General features: G+C 42.9%; 2 protein-coding genes across 4 annotated transcripts in view; one reads left to right on the top strand and one right to left on the bottom strand.

Annotated features, from left to right (window-relative positions):
- Positions 1–10,410, top strand: part of LOC137423637 (uncharacterized) — an 87,369-nt gene extending 76,959 nt beyond the window's left edge. For all 3 annotated transcript variants that reach the window (XM_078773957.1, XM_078773958.1, XM_078773956.1), the window contains one exon: positions 9,379–10,410. In XM_078773957.1, coding sequence (XP_078630083.1) covers positions 9,379–9,416 — 38 coding nt within the window. In that variant the 3' untranslated portion in view covers positions 9,417–10,410. The remainder of the gene's footprint in view (positions 1–9,378) is intronic.
- A 207-nt stretch (positions 10,411–10,617) lies between these two features.
- The window catches only part of LOC137423638 (sarcoplasmic/endoplasmic reticulum calcium ATPase 1), a 44,821-nt gene continuing 37,659 nt past the window's right edge, over positions 10,618–17,779 (bottom strand). The window contains exons 15-23 of the mRNA XM_068110990.2: positions 15,083–15,205; positions 14,635–14,847; positions 14,297–14,517; positions 13,570–13,772; positions 13,334–13,419; positions 11,917–12,053; positions 11,668–11,785; positions 11,460–11,577; positions 10,618–11,101 (exon numbers count right to left, since the gene is read on the bottom strand). Coding sequence (XP_067967091.2) covers positions 11,082–11,101; positions 11,460–11,577; positions 11,668–11,785; positions 11,917–12,053; positions 13,334–13,419; positions 13,570–13,772; positions 14,297–14,517; positions 14,635–14,847; positions 15,083–15,205 — 1,239 coding nt within the window. The 3' untranslated portion in view covers positions 10,618–11,081. The remainder of the gene's footprint in view (positions 11,102–11,459; positions 11,578–11,667; positions 11,786–11,916; positions 12,054–13,333; positions 13,420–13,569; positions 13,773–14,296; positions 14,518–14,634; positions 14,848–15,082; positions 15,206–17,779) is intronic.

Raw genomic sequence — 17,779 nt, 5'->3', positions numbered from 1 at the left:
ATAACTCACAATTTTCTCGAAAAATAAGTTGAAATTGAGAACAGTATTTGGTCTCCACAATTCTTTATTTCACTGTTAATATTACAGAACCTTTGTTTTTGATTCAGAACTTAATATATCTTTTTAAATCAGCAAATATAAAGAAATGGCATTGACAAAATTATTGACACCCTCGACTTAATATTTGGTAGCACGGCCTTTGGACAAAATAACTGCAGTCAAGCACTTCCTCTAGCCATGAATGAGCTTCCTACACCTCTCTACTGGCAGTTTGGCCCACTCTTCTTGTGCAAACTGCTACAGTTCTCCCAGATTTGAAGGGTGCCTTATTCCAACTGCAATATATACAGACTTGGCATTTAATATGGAATTTTTTTTTTCTTGACTTGGGTTTACTTTCTGAACTCGGTATATCAATCTGGTGAGTTTCTTTTTCGCTTCGGTGATTTCTTTGTTAAAAGAACCACGTCACTGATTGTCTGTCGCAGCAAGAAGTCAATAACAGATTATATCTCAGGTGGCGTGACAAAATGTACGGACAGGTACATTTGATGATTGGCTTCACAATCGGGTATATAAGGGTTGTTGCGTTCTGTATTAGTGGAAAACAACTGCTGCACGTCTACAAAAGTTATTGCCGCTTCCTCTGGAGATGGTCCGTCAACTCGACAATGCTGTTTGTCATGGAGTGGTGGCTTTACGAAATTCCGGTATGAAACAGCGTGCTATTGCTCGGCAGTATGGCATCACTCAAGGTCAGGTGTCAAAGATCCCGAAACGAAATGCTCAGAGGGGTGTCCCGACTCCAATATCGAGGCCAGGACATCCCCGCAGAACCACAAGGAGGGATGATTGCCAGCTGCACCGGTTAGTCCGCAATGGCCGTACCAAGTCAGCTAATCGGCTTAGGGCTGAGTGGCAGCAACTGACAAATGTGCCTGTATCCAGAAGGTTAGTCAACCAACGACTGGTTCAAGCAGGCTATAGTGCCAGGCGTCCCCTGAGAAAGCCACGCCTGACAAGACAACACCGCCAGCGCGCCGATTGCAGTGGGCCAGAGAGCACCGTCAATGGCAGCCAGGACACTGGAATCACGTGATCTTCAGTGACGAGTCTTGATTTCTGGTCTATCGTCAAGATGGCCATGTCCGAGTGTGCAGACAAGTGCATGAAGCCGACAACGAAGATTGTATCGTGCCAAGAGTCCAAGCTGGAGGTGGTGGGGTGACCGTTTGGGCTGCTTTTCATACAACAACATGCATTTTTAAAGGCCATTTTCCCTGCTAGAGCGGGGGTTAGCCTTGCGGTCCCCATGACAATCTTCTCCATTTTGCCCTATTTTCTGCATCTCTCCTTGTTAACCCCCTTGCCCGCATTTCTTCTTCCACCATCTTTAGCCAAGTCTTTCTCGGTCTTCCCCGTCTTCTACTTCCTTCTACATTCATTTCCATCACTCTTCTCAACCAGTCACTTTCATCCTTCCTCAACACATGACCAAACCATCTCAACCTGTTCCTCTTCACAGCATCAATCACAGGCTCTATTCCCATCATCTTTCGCAATTCATCATTTGTCTTCCTCTCTCTCAACGATACTCCGCACATCCGTCGAACCATTCGCATTTCCACCCTTTCCAACCTTCGTTGCTGCTCTACGTTCATTACCCATGTCTCGCTCCCATAAATCATAACACTTCTCACACATGCAGCATACACCTTTCCCTTCAGCTTCAACGACACTCCCCTCATCATCAGCACGCCACTCAATTCCCGAAACTTCTTCCATGCACATCTCACTCGAGCAACCGTTGCTGAGTCTGATCCATCTTCTCCATTCAGCATGTCTCCGAGGCAGCAAAATGTTTTCACACCTTCCAGCTTCATGCCGTCTCCAAGATCCAACTCAACATTTCCTCCATCTGCAGCTCCCTCTGTGCACACCTTACATTTGAATGTATCTGCCACACTGGTTAATGACCCTCTCAGACCACTACATTTTTGATGAACCCACTCAGCGCACATTGTACACTGAATGGAGTTCACTCCGACACCCTTCCTGCACACAGCACAGGGCCACTTCCCAGTTCTTTCCACCTCACCACATGCTTTACCACTTGCCATCACCTTCGTCTTTCCGATATTCACCTTCAGACCTTTTGTCTCCATACATTCCTTCCACGTGTTCATCTTTTCCTTTAGTCCATCCATACTTTCTGCAATCAACACCAGATCATCTACATACAACAACTCCCACGGTAAACCCTCCTTTACGTTCTGAGCCAGCACCTCCATCACAGCTACAAATAGTAGTGGACTTAGTACCGACCCCTGATGCACTCCCACCTTCACCTCAAACTCACCACTGTTCCCGTCCTTCGTCCTTACAGCTGTGCGCGCTCTTTTGTACATTGCCATCACTACTCTGATCAACCATTCCTCCACTCCTAACCTCCTCAATGCCCATGTCAAAACTTTGCGTGGAACCCGATCGAATGCTTTCTCCAGATCAACAAACCCAAGAAACAACTTCTTCCTCTTCTCCATGTACTTCTTCTGCAACTGCCTCGCAATGAAAAGCGCATCTGTCGTTCCTCTTCCTGGCATGAATCCAAACTGCATTTCGTCGATCTTCACTTTCTTCCTTATCCTCCTCTCCAACACCCTTTCCAATACCTTCATTCCATGCTCCAATAACTTTATCGCTCGGTATGAGCCACACTCCAGAGGGTCACCTTTCCCCTTGTATAGAGGGACGAGGGTACTCAGTTCCCAATCCACTGGAATGCGGCCTTCTTTCACCACCAGATTACAGATCTCTGTCATTCTCTTCACACCCCAACTTCCTGCTGCCTTCAACATATCTCCCACAACTCCCGTCGGCCCTCCCGCTTTTCTACCCTTCATTGCTTTTATCGCTTCCTCAACTTCCTTCTCAGTTATCTTCTCTGCCGGTCATAAAACTGGGTTACTCTCTATGTTGCCATCCCATTCATTCTCTGTATTCAACAGCATTTCCATATATCTTTTCCATCTTCCTTTAATTCCATCTGGGTCGACAACGATTTGTCCCACTTCATCCTTCAAGCAACTCACCCCCATCACATCACACCTCTCTTTCGCTATCTGCTTTGCAATCCTGAATACTGCTTTCTGACCCTCTTCCGAATCCAAGCGTTCTCCGAACATTTTCCTGCATGCCTCCTGCGCCTTTGCTACCTCTTTCTTTGCAGCCTTCCTGGCTGCCTTATAACTTTCATGCTCTGCTGTTTCTGCTCCCGTACCCTTTGCCTTCTGCGACTCCTTGAACTTCTTCCTCTTCTCGTCAATCCTCTTTCCAACTTCATCATCCCACCACCATGTTTCCGAGTTCCTCGGTGGTCCTTTTGTCCATCCACATACCTCACCAACGGCTCCCAACAGACTAGGTTTCATTGACATCCAACCACTTTCAAGCTCAACCACATCATCCTCGACCCTACTCAGCCTCTCTTTTAATGCCTCCCTTACTGTCACCTCTTTCAACCTCCACACCTTCATTCTCGGTTGGTACTTCACCCGCCGAGCTCTCCTCGCACCTTTCACCCTTAGGTCGCAGACAACCAAGTGGTGCTGTGAAACAGCCTCCTCCCCCGGGATCACCTTTGTGTCCCGGAGGTGCCCCCTATCTCGCCTACCCACCATCAGGTAGTCAACCGTTGTCGTCGACCCACCTGACGTGTATGTAACAAGCTTATTGTCCTCTTTCTGGAACTGAGTATTACAAATCAGCTCCATCAGCAAACTCCAAAATCCTTTCACCTTCTCCATTTCTCACACCATATCCATAACCCCCATGAACTCCGTCAAAACCATCCATACTCCTTCCCACATGTCCATTTAGGTCTCCTCCTACCACAACAACTTCCTCATCTTTCACGTTTTCCATCAGCTTCTCTATCGCACACCAGAACTTGTCCTCTTCATCGCTTCGACCAACCTGCGGAGCATATCCCGAGATGACGTTCACCAAGAGCTTTCCAATCATCATTTTCACCATCATCAACCTTTCACTCACTCTAGTCACACTCACCACACTGTCTACAAACTCCTCAGAAAACAGGACACCAACACCATTCACGCCCTCCAGGCACCCTTGCCACACAAACTTGTATTTCTGTCCTTGCCTACCCTTCACCATTCTCACACCACTTCCCTTCCATCTCGTCTCTTGCACACAACATATGTCCACTCTTCTTCTGACCAATACTTCCACCACTTCTCCTGATCTCCCTGTCATTGTCCCTACATTCCATGTCCCAAACCTCAGAAACCGATCTCCACTTTGGGCTGTACCCTGCCCACATGTAGTTGTAATTGTCATGGTTCTCTTTTTGAGGCAATGTTTTTATGGCCGGATGCCCTTCCTGACGCCAACCCTCTTAGTCGCCTCTTATGACACGCAGGGATACGGCGTACCTATTCTTATCCAGGGTACACACTGGGAAACGTTTAAAACATGGAAATTCTGGGGGGTGGGGGGTGGGGGGGGGGGCGTCAGCATCACGGCTGCGGTTTAAACATATTTAAATAAATATTTAAACAAAACCATGAAAAACAATCTGGGAAAAGTCTCTAAGTGAGAACGTGGATTTGAGAAAGCAGGAGCAGAGGTGAAAGAAAAACGAGATATAGGGGGCGGGGCACAAGTCGAGACGAGGAGGCCGCACGAGACACCAGGCCGCACGAGGCGCGAACAAAGAAACGACTAATTACACACAAATTTGCAAAACTACAAAACCAAAACCAAATAGAAACACACAATAACACATACACAACAAAATACGCAGCGGAAATTTGACAAAGAAACGAACGGGAAAACACTCAAACTTTGATGCCGTGGAGAGATCGAAGCAAGCCCCGTCGCTCGAGGGACCGGAAGTCCGGAATTAAAGTTGATGAACGACGAAAATCTTTAGAACACACGGAACACTTGTACGGTTTCTCTCCCGTGTGAATTCGTTTGTGTTTATTTAAATTTGATGAATGACGAAAATCCTTAGAACACACGGAACACTTGTACGGCTTCTGTCCCGTGTGAATTCGTTTGTGTGTGTTTAAAGTTGATAACTGATTAAAAACCTGAGAACACACGGAACACTTGTAGGGTTTCTCTCCCGTGTGAATTAGTCTGTGTCTATTTAAGGCTGATGGACAACTAAAAACCTTAGAACACACGGAACATTTGTACGGCTTCTCTCCCGAGTGAATTAGTTTTTGTTTATTTAAGGCTGATGGACGACTAAAAACCTTAGAACACACGGAACACTTGTACGGCTTTCCCCGTTGGTTGTCATCTTCATTCGCGGGTTTCAGCAAGTGTACCGGGGTCCTCCCACAACTTGATGTATTCACCTCCATTTGATCATTTTGACTTGATGCTGATAACCACAAAATCCTTGCAACGCTTACAACCCCTGCTTTTCATGCAGGGGGCAAAACTGACCTGGTTGTTCTGAATGGAAACCTGAACCAGTTCACGTACAGGGCCATTCTGGAAGAAGCATTGCTTCCATTTGCTCGTGCAGCCTTTCGAGGAAACTTTGTCTTCCAAGATGACAATGCACGGCCTCATCGTGCTCGCATGATCCAACACTTTCTTGCTGACCGTGGTGTAGACACTGTAGAGCATATGGAGTGGCCTGCCATGTCCCCGGATATGAATCCGATAGAGAACTTGTGGGCAGAATTAACGCGTCAAATCGACCACTTGGACCAGCAGCCGACCTCTGTGCGTGAATTGCAGCAGGCTATTGTCACCGCATGGCAAGCGATTCCTGTCCAAACCTTGGCAAATCTCGTGAACAGCATGCCTCGACGTGTACATGCTCTCCTGAATGCTCGTGGGGGTTGCACGACGTACTGAACTGTAATTTTACTGTCCGTAATCCCAGTCGTAATTTAACTTTTGTTTTTGTTAAAAAAATTTTTGGCTTATGTGTAAAATAAAGAAATACTTCTGGAAAACGTTCAGAAGTTTAACACAGTACTGTCCGTGAATTGAGTTCAATATCAGTTTACATCACTTTCAAGGATCAATTTATTTGCTTCGAAATGTCAAATGTGGTTTTTGTTTCTTTTAAAGGTCACATTAACAAAATCTAGAATAATTTCAACATAATTCCAATGAACTTTTGGTTCTAAGTCAACTTGAAAAGTAAGTTCACCCCCACCAAAAAAAGATTCCATATCAAATGCCAAGTCTGTATTTATATAATGGTTCAAAAGTTGTTGAAGTTTGTGTGTGTGTGTGTGTGTGTGTGTGTGTGTGTGTGTGTGTGTGTGTGTGTGTGTGTGTGTGTGTGTGTGTGTGTGTGTGTGTGTGTGTGTGTGTGTGTGTGTGTGTGTGTGTGTGTGTGTGTGTGTGTGTGTGTGTGTGTGTGTTGTTACTATTATTACTTCTTATTTTGTGTATATGAGTGAGTGAGTGGGTGAGGGTGTGTGTTTTTGCATGAATTAATTTTTGCATGAGTGTGTGTTGAATGGTGTATGATGTAAGTGTAGTTGGTTGTTTGGTTGGTGTTCTGTGTGTTTGTGTGTGTATGAATGATCTGGTGTGTTTTGTTGGTGAGTGGTGAAGGGTATAATGGTGGGTGTTTGAGTGTTCCACCATGTTTGTTTGGTGCTGTGGATTCTGGATGTGGAGGTGTTGTTGTTGTTGTTGTTGTTGTTGTTGTTGTTGTTCGCACTGGCTGGGGGTGGGGGTATGTATGCATCCAGATGCAGTTGCTGCATGTGGATGTGTACGTGCCCCTGCTGGCCCACCTTAGCTGACCGTATCGAGGTTGAAGGGTCGAAACGGGATGATGCTGAGGACCTCGACTGAGGACCCGGTCAGTGCGGCACACTTGTGACCAGGTGTGTTTTGAACTTTTATATATATATATATATATATATATATATATATACATATACATACATACATATACATACATACATACATACATACATACATACATACATACATACATACATACATACATACATACATATATATGTATGTTTTTTTTTTTTTTGCCCCATTCATCTCTCAATGGTGAAGAATCACTTAAAAAGTATTGTATCTGGATCTTCACCAAAATCCTTGTTACATCCAACCCAGCCACGAATTTTTGTCTGAATTGGTCCTTACATTTTATGCAATGCAGGTGTCCCCCGCTTAAGAAAGTGGTTAGATACATTCATACCCCTTCATTCAAGAACCTTCACCTTCATTATGTGGCTACTCGTTTTCCATAATTTCTAAAACTAAGTGTAATTATGGGAAAATTACACTTCGTTTTTCCTAACCCTAATTGTTCTGTCTCCTCGTGAATCCATATGCGTGGTATAATGACGGTTTTAGTTGCAAATGACATTGTAATATTATTATTTACCTAATAATAAAGACAGTACCACAATAATAAAGCTCATTTCGACTTGGTTGTGACACCAAGACAATCTTGAGTTCAAGTTTCCGTATGAGAAGGCAGGCAGTGGGAGGTGGTGGAGGAGAATGGTTATTTTGAACCCTTTCATTCTGAAAAGTGCATTATTCGCAAGCCTTCTGAAAAGTTAATCCTGCAATGAGAATGTAATCCCCCAATGAGAAGGTAATCCCCCCAATGAAAAGTTAATCAGTGGAATGCATGTATCATCACTGGAAGTGACATTGCACAATCACCAGACACTGTGACAGCTGCTTTGTTGTATGGAATGAAGACGTCTGTGACGTATAGCCTGAATTGAAACCATTCCTTGTAGTAAACTTTCTCTATGCAAACGCCCGTTAAGCAGGGGATACCTGTATTGTATTGCGGTATATATCGGTTTCTCCCTGTCACTCAATGGTGAAGAATCGCTTAAAAAATTATCGGATCCGGATTCGGATCATCACCAAAATTGAATGAATTTTTCTTCACCAACACATCCAACCCGTCCATAACTTTTTGAGATATCTTTCTCACAAACAAACAGGGGTGAAAAGATAACCGCCGTCCACCTTCGGTGGCAGAGAAAATAAATGATGCAACAAACCTTGTACCCACTACCGATACGTGCCCACAAACCCAATGACAAACACTTGGATTCCAAAAAATCACACCACGGTAGAGCAGACAGAGGGAATTCACAAGACAGAAAGGAATACCGGTAAACCCGGCGGGATTCCCAGCATGCTTCACAGGGAGACCGTCCTATCGCCTTTTCCAAAGGAGAGGGCGTGGCTTATGCGGGAAGTGGCTCTGGCCGGACCAGAGAGCGAAGAGAGACAGCTTTCCTGCAAGCCGATTCTGGATGACTCCTCCCTCTAGCCTTCCGTCCCCGCCGTATATTGTCTCTGTCATGCGCATCACCAGTGATGCGCCGCACCCTGCCATCTCACTCATCATTGGCCCGGTCTGTGGGCAGGCCGACCCATCACCCTGATGTTCTGGGAACTCAGCTGGCTGTTAATGGTGCCTCTGCTGTTCCTCCTGCCAAAATCGGCGCCAAGGTCCTCGCGAACATGTGAAAATCATTTAAGATAGATTAAAGAGCAGAAAACATGAAAAAGGGGTTCAAAGAGATGGTGATTTTTCGACACAACCACTAGGTTAGGTAAACGTCGTCTGACCCGGCAATCTGATATCGAATTAATTACTTTACGCTGATTCTGAGACATTTCCTAAGGAGCTATCTAAACTATACTAAGCAATGCCCCTAGAAGTCATTTCCACAATATGTATAATTTTGTTTAATGTTTTTATTTTTAAAGAAACTTTCGTTTCTCATTAGCTGAGATTGGACGTGATGATCTCTCCACACATTTTGCCATTACATGGAGATCGAGCAGTAGAGCAGGGGATATAATGGAAGTAGGTTGTGCTGCCAAGCGCAGGAAGAAGTGACAGAGTTTTTGTGTCCGCGCAGAGTCCACAAACCAGAACATTTCAAGGTCATCTATTTATTATGTATGCATGGAGGATGAGTGCAAAATGGAGATGCTCTTTATAATTACCAAACCCTTCAACACCTCAGCAGTTCCTTGAGGGCAGTCAGTGATGTTTACCTGTTCTCCAGCACATGTCCAGAAGACCATATAAGGGGCAGAGGAGGATCGGAGAAAACGTTTGGCAATTCCAATTCAAGCAGAGAAAGCAGTTTGTTTAAAGAGATCCTTTCGGGAAGATAAACCAACTAGGTTGAGGCCTGCTCTTAAGGTCATTGTTCTAAGTTGTTGGAGTTGATTATTGAGATTTTGTTTTATACATTTTACATTACGTACTAAACGACACAGTCATATATGAACAAACAAAAATGATGCCTCCCATGTCCAAACGTGCACTCATTACCTTTGTTGTCTCTCCCACCTTCTAACCCTCAGCTCACCAGCAACAAATGGGATACCACACACACAACTGATTGTTTGTTTTTCCCGGCACTTTGCATTTTCCTTTTGTTCCTATCCTTTCAGTTTCTTTTCTTCTCTCCTTCGTTATCTTTACCTCATCCCTTTGGACTGTCTCGCAAACCTCTCCCTTATTTCCCAATACATAACTTTAATTAATTTACTTTGTATAATTTCCCAATCTTTGTTCCTGTTATTCGTTCTCATTCTTTCGTGTATCTTGTTCAACGTTGGTCTTTTTAGTTCTTGTGTTTTTGTAAATGTTTTAATTTTTTTATTTTTAAGCCTACAGTTTTACTCCGCACCCAATGTGCTCATCTCCATTCCCTTCATTTCTTTTTCCATTACTTTTGTTCCTTCACGCTTGCTTTTTGTCCAACTTTCTTTATTATTATTTTTCCTTTCATTCTCACCCTTCCTCTGTTTTCTCGTTCTCCTTATAACTATCAGACAGTTCTCCAGTTTTCTCTTTATACTTTGCTTCCCTTATGTATTGTCTCCACATTCCTCTTCCAATTTTTTTAACCCTTCCCCTACCTCATCTTCTTTAGTCGTTCTCATTTCCCTCCCTCCCATCCCACCTCCCCCAAATTCCCAAATGTTGCTGCTTTACCATCTAATTTCCTCGTCCTGCACACAAAAAGACAATCTTTTGCTAGGATATGACTTCTTAATGAATGTCATTTTTGTTGCTGCTTTTGTTTACGCAACTGGCACACGTATGCACACACTCGCACATTTCAGCTTCTTCGTGTCTTCGTGGATTGCATCACTTTTGATTTCAAATTTATTTTCTTTGATGAATCGTGCTGGAAAGTTATTTTAATTTAAAAGTTTATTTAGTTATTTAATGCACCTTTTATTTTATTGCTTCTGACTTCACTCTACCTATGACGCAAAAGATTTAAGACAGAACCAACCCAGTTGTGCAAGAAAAATGAAAATGCCCCCAAAAAAAAAAAGAAAAAACCCCCCATAAAACAATAAAAACACTTTCAACTTCCACTACATATGGCTCATGCATTTGCTCATTTGTTGTTAACTTGACTCTTTGATTGTGTACTGTATAAATGGGGTTCGAACCAGACACGCAGGTTGAACACAGGTGGGAAGGAACGCTCGAATGATTGATGGAGCGACCTTACGAATCGAGGTTGTAAATAGGGAAGTGTATCTCCAGTTTAGGAACACAAAGACTCGTATTATTCCCGAATGGATGCTTTATTATTGTTTTATTTTCACAACCGTAAAGTACTTAAAGGCAGACGCACAATCACAGGGATGGATTAAGTGAATGGGTGGGAATAGAGAAGCAAACGGTTAGGTACAAATTTACACATGACGGAAAGTTAAACGCATACAATTCGTGTCCAAATTACAGACAAATGTATCAATTGGCAGCCACAGATATAACTTAAGGATGTTGAAGGAAGACCAGGTATAGAGAGAGGGGTCATTGGGGGAATGAGTAAGAGGATTGGAAGAAGTGACGTTTGAGATCTGAGATCTCGGAAAAGAGGGAATATTTAAACAAGAATATTTAAAACATGCTTGACACAGCAACTAAGGCTGGGTAAGGACAGATTGAGGTGTGGGGATGAGGTGAGAAGTGTTTTTCTACACGTGTAGCATTTCCATCTTCATTTCAATCTCCACTGCAGGGAGACTTGATTCACTCTTCACTTGTGTTCTGGAGGAGCTGAGTGGGGAAAAAATAGGGAAGGGTTATTTTGTTCAGTTCAATGAAGGCAATTTGTTTCACAAACAAAGCATCTTGAAATTTTTTGGGGGATAATGTCACGAGATCTCATTTTGGTTTTGTTCATGTCTCCTCGTAGAGCATTCGCTCCTGCGTTTATATACTTAGACGGATACTTGCTGTATGGAATTTGAGTTGTCGTGCTCAAGACAAATTTTGAGCAACGTTGTAGAAATCACATTTTTTAATTTACCTGTTGAGTTACAAAATCGAGGCATTAAATCTTGCGCTGGGCTTTTGTGAAGGACAGGTTGCCCAAGCCTCTGTTGCTGAATGTACAGCACATAGACCAACTTACGTTCCAGATAGGTCCGAGCAATGAATTTCATGACCTCGTCCATGAGGATGACAGGAATTGAAATCTTCACAACAACGAACCACTGGGTCCAGTTCAGAGGACGAACTTGAAACACGAGCTGGTAAAACAAATGGCAATTATGGTTACCCCAAAATGAAATAATGCTTTCTTGCAAACTTTGCTTGCTATAGCCGAGGTAAAATCTTACCGGTAGGGGTTCAACGTAGAGAATGAGGAAGTGGAGAGACATTGAGAGACAGATGGAGCTCAGCAGCCAGATGTTAACCCAAGGAGGCATTCTGACCAGGGATTGATTTTCAGAAAGGCTGATTTGAGTGGGGCGTAAAGATAAAATACGTGTCAGGAGGACGAGAGATGGAGGGTTTTTTTTAGCAAACAAGGAAGGGAAGTAAAGTTTATTTGCTTTTCCCTTTAAGGAGTTTTAGCATCATGTTACCTGTTCAGAGCATTGCACATCTCAATGGTAACCAGCACTGACAGAGCCATGGTCATGGGAACAGGAGATCCAAAAATTTCACAATCCTCAATGTCCTCAAACCCGGCAACATCTGGCCGACACTGTGTGAAGTGGCTCTGATCAAAGGAGGAGACAAAGAAGAAAGTTAAGGAATGAGACAAAGAGAAAAAAACAACAACGTGATTTTGGCTGGTGAAACGATAGTGAATCAAGCTGGAAAGGTATTTAAAATATCAATCCCTTGCTAGGTAGACAAAAGCTGTCTCCCCCTCTGCTCATCTGGAAATGGTTGACTCTGTTCTAATTAATGGAACATGACCTTAAATCCTGGAAAATCCCACAGTCTCGCCCTATCGCTTCAGAATGAACCTACCTATTTATTTCCTTTTCGTCATCCACTGGAATACTCCGAGGCCTCACCATCAGCTAAGTTGGTGAGGCCTAGGAGTATTCCAGTGGATGACTTGAGATAATCTTAAACTCCTTGGCCTCACCATCAGCCTTGACCTTTCCTGGGCTGACCACATAGCAAAGCTAGCCACAGATTGGGCATCCTCTGTCGATTCAAGTTACTCACAGTTTACAAGGCCTTTGTCCATATCTCGATGGAATACTGTTTTCTGCTATGGGTTCGTGCTCCCGTATCACATCTGTCTCTCCTTGAATCTGTGGAATATCAAGGTCTCAAAATTATTGGAATCTCCTGTGATGAGGCCAAAGCACAAGGTCTATTGGACTCGCATCGCCAGCAGGTCATTGGGCTGGCTCTGTTTCTTACTGTCTATTCTTCAACATTGCTCCATCTGCTCTATCAGTCCACCTGGCTTACCCAGTACCTCCAGGATGCACACACTTCCAGGAATCCTCTCCTAGTTAAACTTCCAAAATCCAGACTGACTGCAAACTTCAACCCTTTTAATCCTTGCTTCTCTCTCCCGCTCTCATATCTCTCTCTCTCTCTCTGTCTCTGTCTCTGGCTCTGTCTCTGTCTCTCTCTCTCTCTCTCTCTCTCTCTCTCTCGTCTCTCTCGTCTCTCTCTCTCTCTCTCTCTCGTCTCTCTCTCTCTCGTCTCTCTCTCTCTCGTCTCTCTCTCTCTCGTCTCTCTCTCGTCTCTCTCTCTCTCGTCTCTCTCTCTCTCTCTCTCTCGTCTCTCTCTCTCTCTCTCTCTCTCGTCTCTCTCTCTCTCTCTCGTCTCTCTCTCTCTCGTCTCTCTCTCTCGTCTCTCTCTCTCTCTCGTCTCTCTCTCTCTCATCTCTCTATATCTCTTGTTGCTCTCTGAGGAAAAAAAATTAGAAAAGATTCTGGGATGTAATTGTGGAAATAATGGAGATAAAGGAACTATGATGAGCATTGCTGGTGGTGTATTTGGTGAGTGGGCATCGCTCTTCTGACATACCAGTTGATAGTAGTTAAGCTTGGGTCCATCATCTGCATACATGAACCACCATGCTGCAGCACTAACCGTGGCACAACCAACATATGCTGGTTGAGATAATTAAGTCAAATGAGAAAAAATTCATAATAACATGTCAAATTGATAAATGAATGAAAGAAATGTTGCATCTTGGTATTAAGGAGTATTTTAAGTAATGATACAAATAATTAAGAAAGTAATAAGTAACAAAAATTAACCTCCGATGGTCATGTAGCGGAAGAAGAGCCATCCAGAAATGAGAGCTTCCTTGGGAGAACGAGGTTTTTTGTCCATGATGTCCAAATCAGGTGGGTTAAATCCCAGAGCTGTGGCTGGTAATCCATCAGTAACCAAGTTAACCCACAGAAGCTGGACGGGGATGAGGGCTTCTGGGAATCCGAGAGCAGCTGTTAGGAAGATACTGGAAATGGAAGAGGGTGTAGAAGATTCAAAAGAAAAATGATTGAATAACGATGGATGCAAAGTGATAAAAGCATAAGGAAACAATTTCTTGTTCCAGCAAATAAAAGCGAAATAAAATTTCATTGGTGGATATGGCATTGGATGTTGTTTTGTTTTTGTTAATAACAAATGCTTAATCTTGGATGCATTTTATTTTCATTTCGATCTTGGGCTCATAACATCACATGTATGGGGATAGTAGGCATTCCTGTAGATTTCCCCGGTCTTCACAATGTTATGAGTACACCTTGATGATATAATAGTGGAGCTCAAGAGGGAGCTTGGACATAAATCACTTGTAGGACAGACATCAGTGTACTTTGACATGAATTGCAAGGGCATTGGTAAACAACAGGCAATCATGGTATATGGAATTTGAGCCTGTGGTTCTCCACATTCTGAGTGAAGGGTTCAGGTTGAAGTATTAACAGACCAACACAAAATGCACTGCATGCACCACCTTTCTTTAGTGTGTTTACCTACCATACAACTTCACCAACGTTTGAGGAGATGAGGTATCTGATGAATTGTTTCATGTTGTTGTAAATGGCTCTGCCCTCTTCAACAGCTGACACGATGGAAGAGAAATTATCATCAGCCAATACCATCTCACTGGCAGATTTCGCCACGGCTGTACCTGACCCCATGGCAATGCCAATCTCAGCCTTTTTCAGGGCTGGAGCATCATTCACTCCATCTCCTGTCTATAAAAATGCAAAAACTTTGAGTTATCAAGAATATTTACATCCAGCTATGTAAGGATATAAATGAACATAAATGGTGTCAGAAGTGGGATTTTATTATTAAAGAAAAGATATTACCATAGCTGTAATCTCATCGAAGCTCTGCAGGAACTCCACAATCTTGCTTTTGTGTGTAGGCTCAACTCTAGCAAAGCAGCGAGCTTCTTTGCAGGCTGTCCGTTGTTCTGCTGGTGGCAGGTCATCAAATTCTCGGCCTGTGTATGCACGTCCAGTGACGTCCTCGTCTTCTCCAAAAATTCCGATCCTCCTGCAGATCGCCACAGCTGTGGCCTATATGAAAACAAATACACCAGAATGTGATCAAATGGAGAAAAAAAAGGAGATTGTGGTGTAGAATGGAAGAGGAATGATGCTGGGATGGAGTGAGAGAGAGATGACAAGGGGGAGTGGGATTTGGAATGTCTGAATGAATGGAAAGTTATGTAACTTGAACAGAAAAGCAGAGGTGGGGGAAAAACATTTTATCGAAGTCTCAGAGACTAATTAAACTGGGAGAAATTATTACCTTGTTATCTCCTGTAATCATGATAACTTTGATTCCAGCATCTTTACAGAGCGCGATGGATCCCATAACTTCTTTCCTCGGTGGATCCAGCATACCCACGCAGCCAACAAAGGTCATGTCAGTCTGTAAAATAAAAAAAGTGAGGGTTAATGGCATTTTTTTTGCAAAATGTGGTTCACACTTGGTGCTTGATTTTTGTCTGACACCTATAAGGGCAAATAAAATGTACAAGTATATTCAGACTATTGTTGCTTTTTTGCTCATACAGTTCTCGCAGGGGGGAAGACCCATCTCGCAGGGGGGGGAAGAAGAAGGGTTACCCTGGGTACTACAAAACAAGTGCAAATTTTGGTGCAGATTGGGCCAGACCTGTTTTTTTTTCTATGATTTTCAGATCTACACATTATGTACACAGTCATGGCCAAAAATATTGGAACCCTTGCACTTTTTTCAAATAATTCACAATTTTCTCGAAAAATAAGTTGAAATTGACAAAAGAATTTTGTCTCCACAATTATGTATTTCACTGTTAATATTACAGAACCTTTGTTTTTGATTCAGAACTTAATATATCCTTTTAAATCAGAGAATAAAAAGAAATGGCATTGACAAAATTATTGACACCCAAGACTTAATATTTGGTATCACGGCCTTTGGATAAAATAACTGAGGTAAAGTGCTTCCTATAGCCATGGATGAGCTTCCTACACCTCTCTCCTGGCAGTTTGGCCCACTCTTCTTGTGCAAACTGCTCCAGTTCTCCCAGATTTGAAGGGTGCCTTCTCCCATCTGCTGTTTTCAGATCTCCCCACAGGTGTTCAATGGGATTTAGATCTGGACTCATTGCTGGCCACTTCAGAACAGTTAAGCGTTTTGTGTTGAACCATTCCTGGATCCTTTTTGAAATGTGTTTGAGGTCATTGTCCTGCTGTAAGACCCATGAACTTTGACGGAGACCCAGCTTTCTAACACTGGGTTGAACATTGTGCTCCAAAATGCCTTGGTAATCTCCTGATTTCATGATGTCATGCACACATTCAAGGCACTCGGTGCCAGAGGCAGCACAGCAACCCCAAAACATCACTGAACCTTCTCCATGTTTGACTGTCGGGAAGGTGTTCTTTTCTTTTAAGGCTTCATTTTGTTTTCTGTAAACATAGAGATGATATGCTTTACAAAAAGCTCTGATTTGGTCTCATCTGTCCACTGGACATTTGTTTGGGACATTCTCCCAGAAGGATTTTGGCTTGTTCAGGTGTGTTTTGGCAGACTCCAGTCAGGCTTTCTCAGCAGTGGGGTCCTCCTGGGTCTCCTACCATAGAACCCCTTTCATTGAGTTGGCGACGGATGGTGCGAGTTGAAACTGTCGTACCTTGTGTCTGAAGGTCAGCTTGAATTTGTTTGGCAGTTGATCGAGGTGCTTTCTCCACCATTCAAACAATCCTTCGCTGCAATCTGCGATCAAGTTTTCTCTTGCGGCCACGTCCAGGGAGATTGTCTACAGTGCCATGGGCCTTAAACTTCCTGATTACATTGTGTACAATGGACACAGGAACATCAAGGTCTCTCAAGATGGACTTGTAGCCTTGAGATTGTCCATGCTTGGCTACAATCTTGTCTCTGACCTCCTCAGTCAATTCTTTGGTTTTCTTTATTTTCTCCATGCTCATTGTGGTATGCACAGTGACACAAAACAGCAAAATGACATGTTCTCGATTCAAACTGGTTCAATGAGTGATTTTTATATTACAGTGACCTGCAACTCACCACAGGTGAGTTCAATTACAAAGTAAAGGAGAATCACCTTCTTGAAATCTAATTATTTCTAACAACTTCTAAAAGGTGACAATAATATTGTCTGGGCCATTTTAGGATTTCTGTGTGGAATAAGGTAATATTTAATAGTATTTTTCAGCTTTTTTTTGTTTTATGACACTGCAAACCAAATAAATACATTTGTGGATACCAAAAGATTTTTTTAATGTCAACAATTTAATGGAAGAAATGGTGCATTATTTGAAAAAAGTGCAAGGGTTCCAATATTTTTGGCCGTGACTGTACATACATACATGCATGCATGTATATATATATATATATATATATATATATATATATATATATATATATATATATATATAGTCACGTGAAAAAGTAAGTACACCCCATGTAAAGTTTTGACTTTTTCAACATATTTCAACATACAGCTATTTCATCTTCATTTCAACAATATTGATAGATAAAGGTGATATAATATAACAAATATCATGAAACATTTACATTTTGTAGACCTGATTAGCCTGGCGTTGGCTTAGCGGTTAGGGTGCCGGCTTGGGATCCTAGGATCCTGGGTTTGATTCCCGGTCGATCGCTGAATTAACGCCAGGGGGGGTTGACTCAGCCTGTCATCCTTCCGAGGTCGGCAAATTGAGTACCAGCTTGCTGGGATGAATGATCACGGTGTGTACCCCGGTTTAGAATAGGTACACCGTATCCCTGCGCATCATAAGAGCGTGACCAAGGGTTGGCGTCAGGAAGGGCATCCGGCCATAAAAAAATTGCCTCAAACAGGGAACCATGATTGTCATGGGGCCCGCAAGGCTAACCCCCGCTCTAGTGGGGAAAATGGCCTTAAAACGATCATTCATTCATTCATTCATTTACATTTTGTAGACCATTGTATAATTTAAATAAACATAA

This window comes from Myxine glutinosa, chromosome 3, assembly GCF_964187855.1.
Source record: "Myxine glutinosa chromosome 3, kmMyxGlut1.1, whole genome shotgun sequence".
Taxonomy (NCBI): domain Eukaryota; kingdom Metazoa; phylum Chordata; class Myxini; order Myxiniformes; family Myxinidae; genus Myxine; species Myxine glutinosa.
The sequence above is the reverse complement of the archived record's forward strand: the minus strand, read 5'-3'. Positions and strand labels throughout refer to the sequence as shown.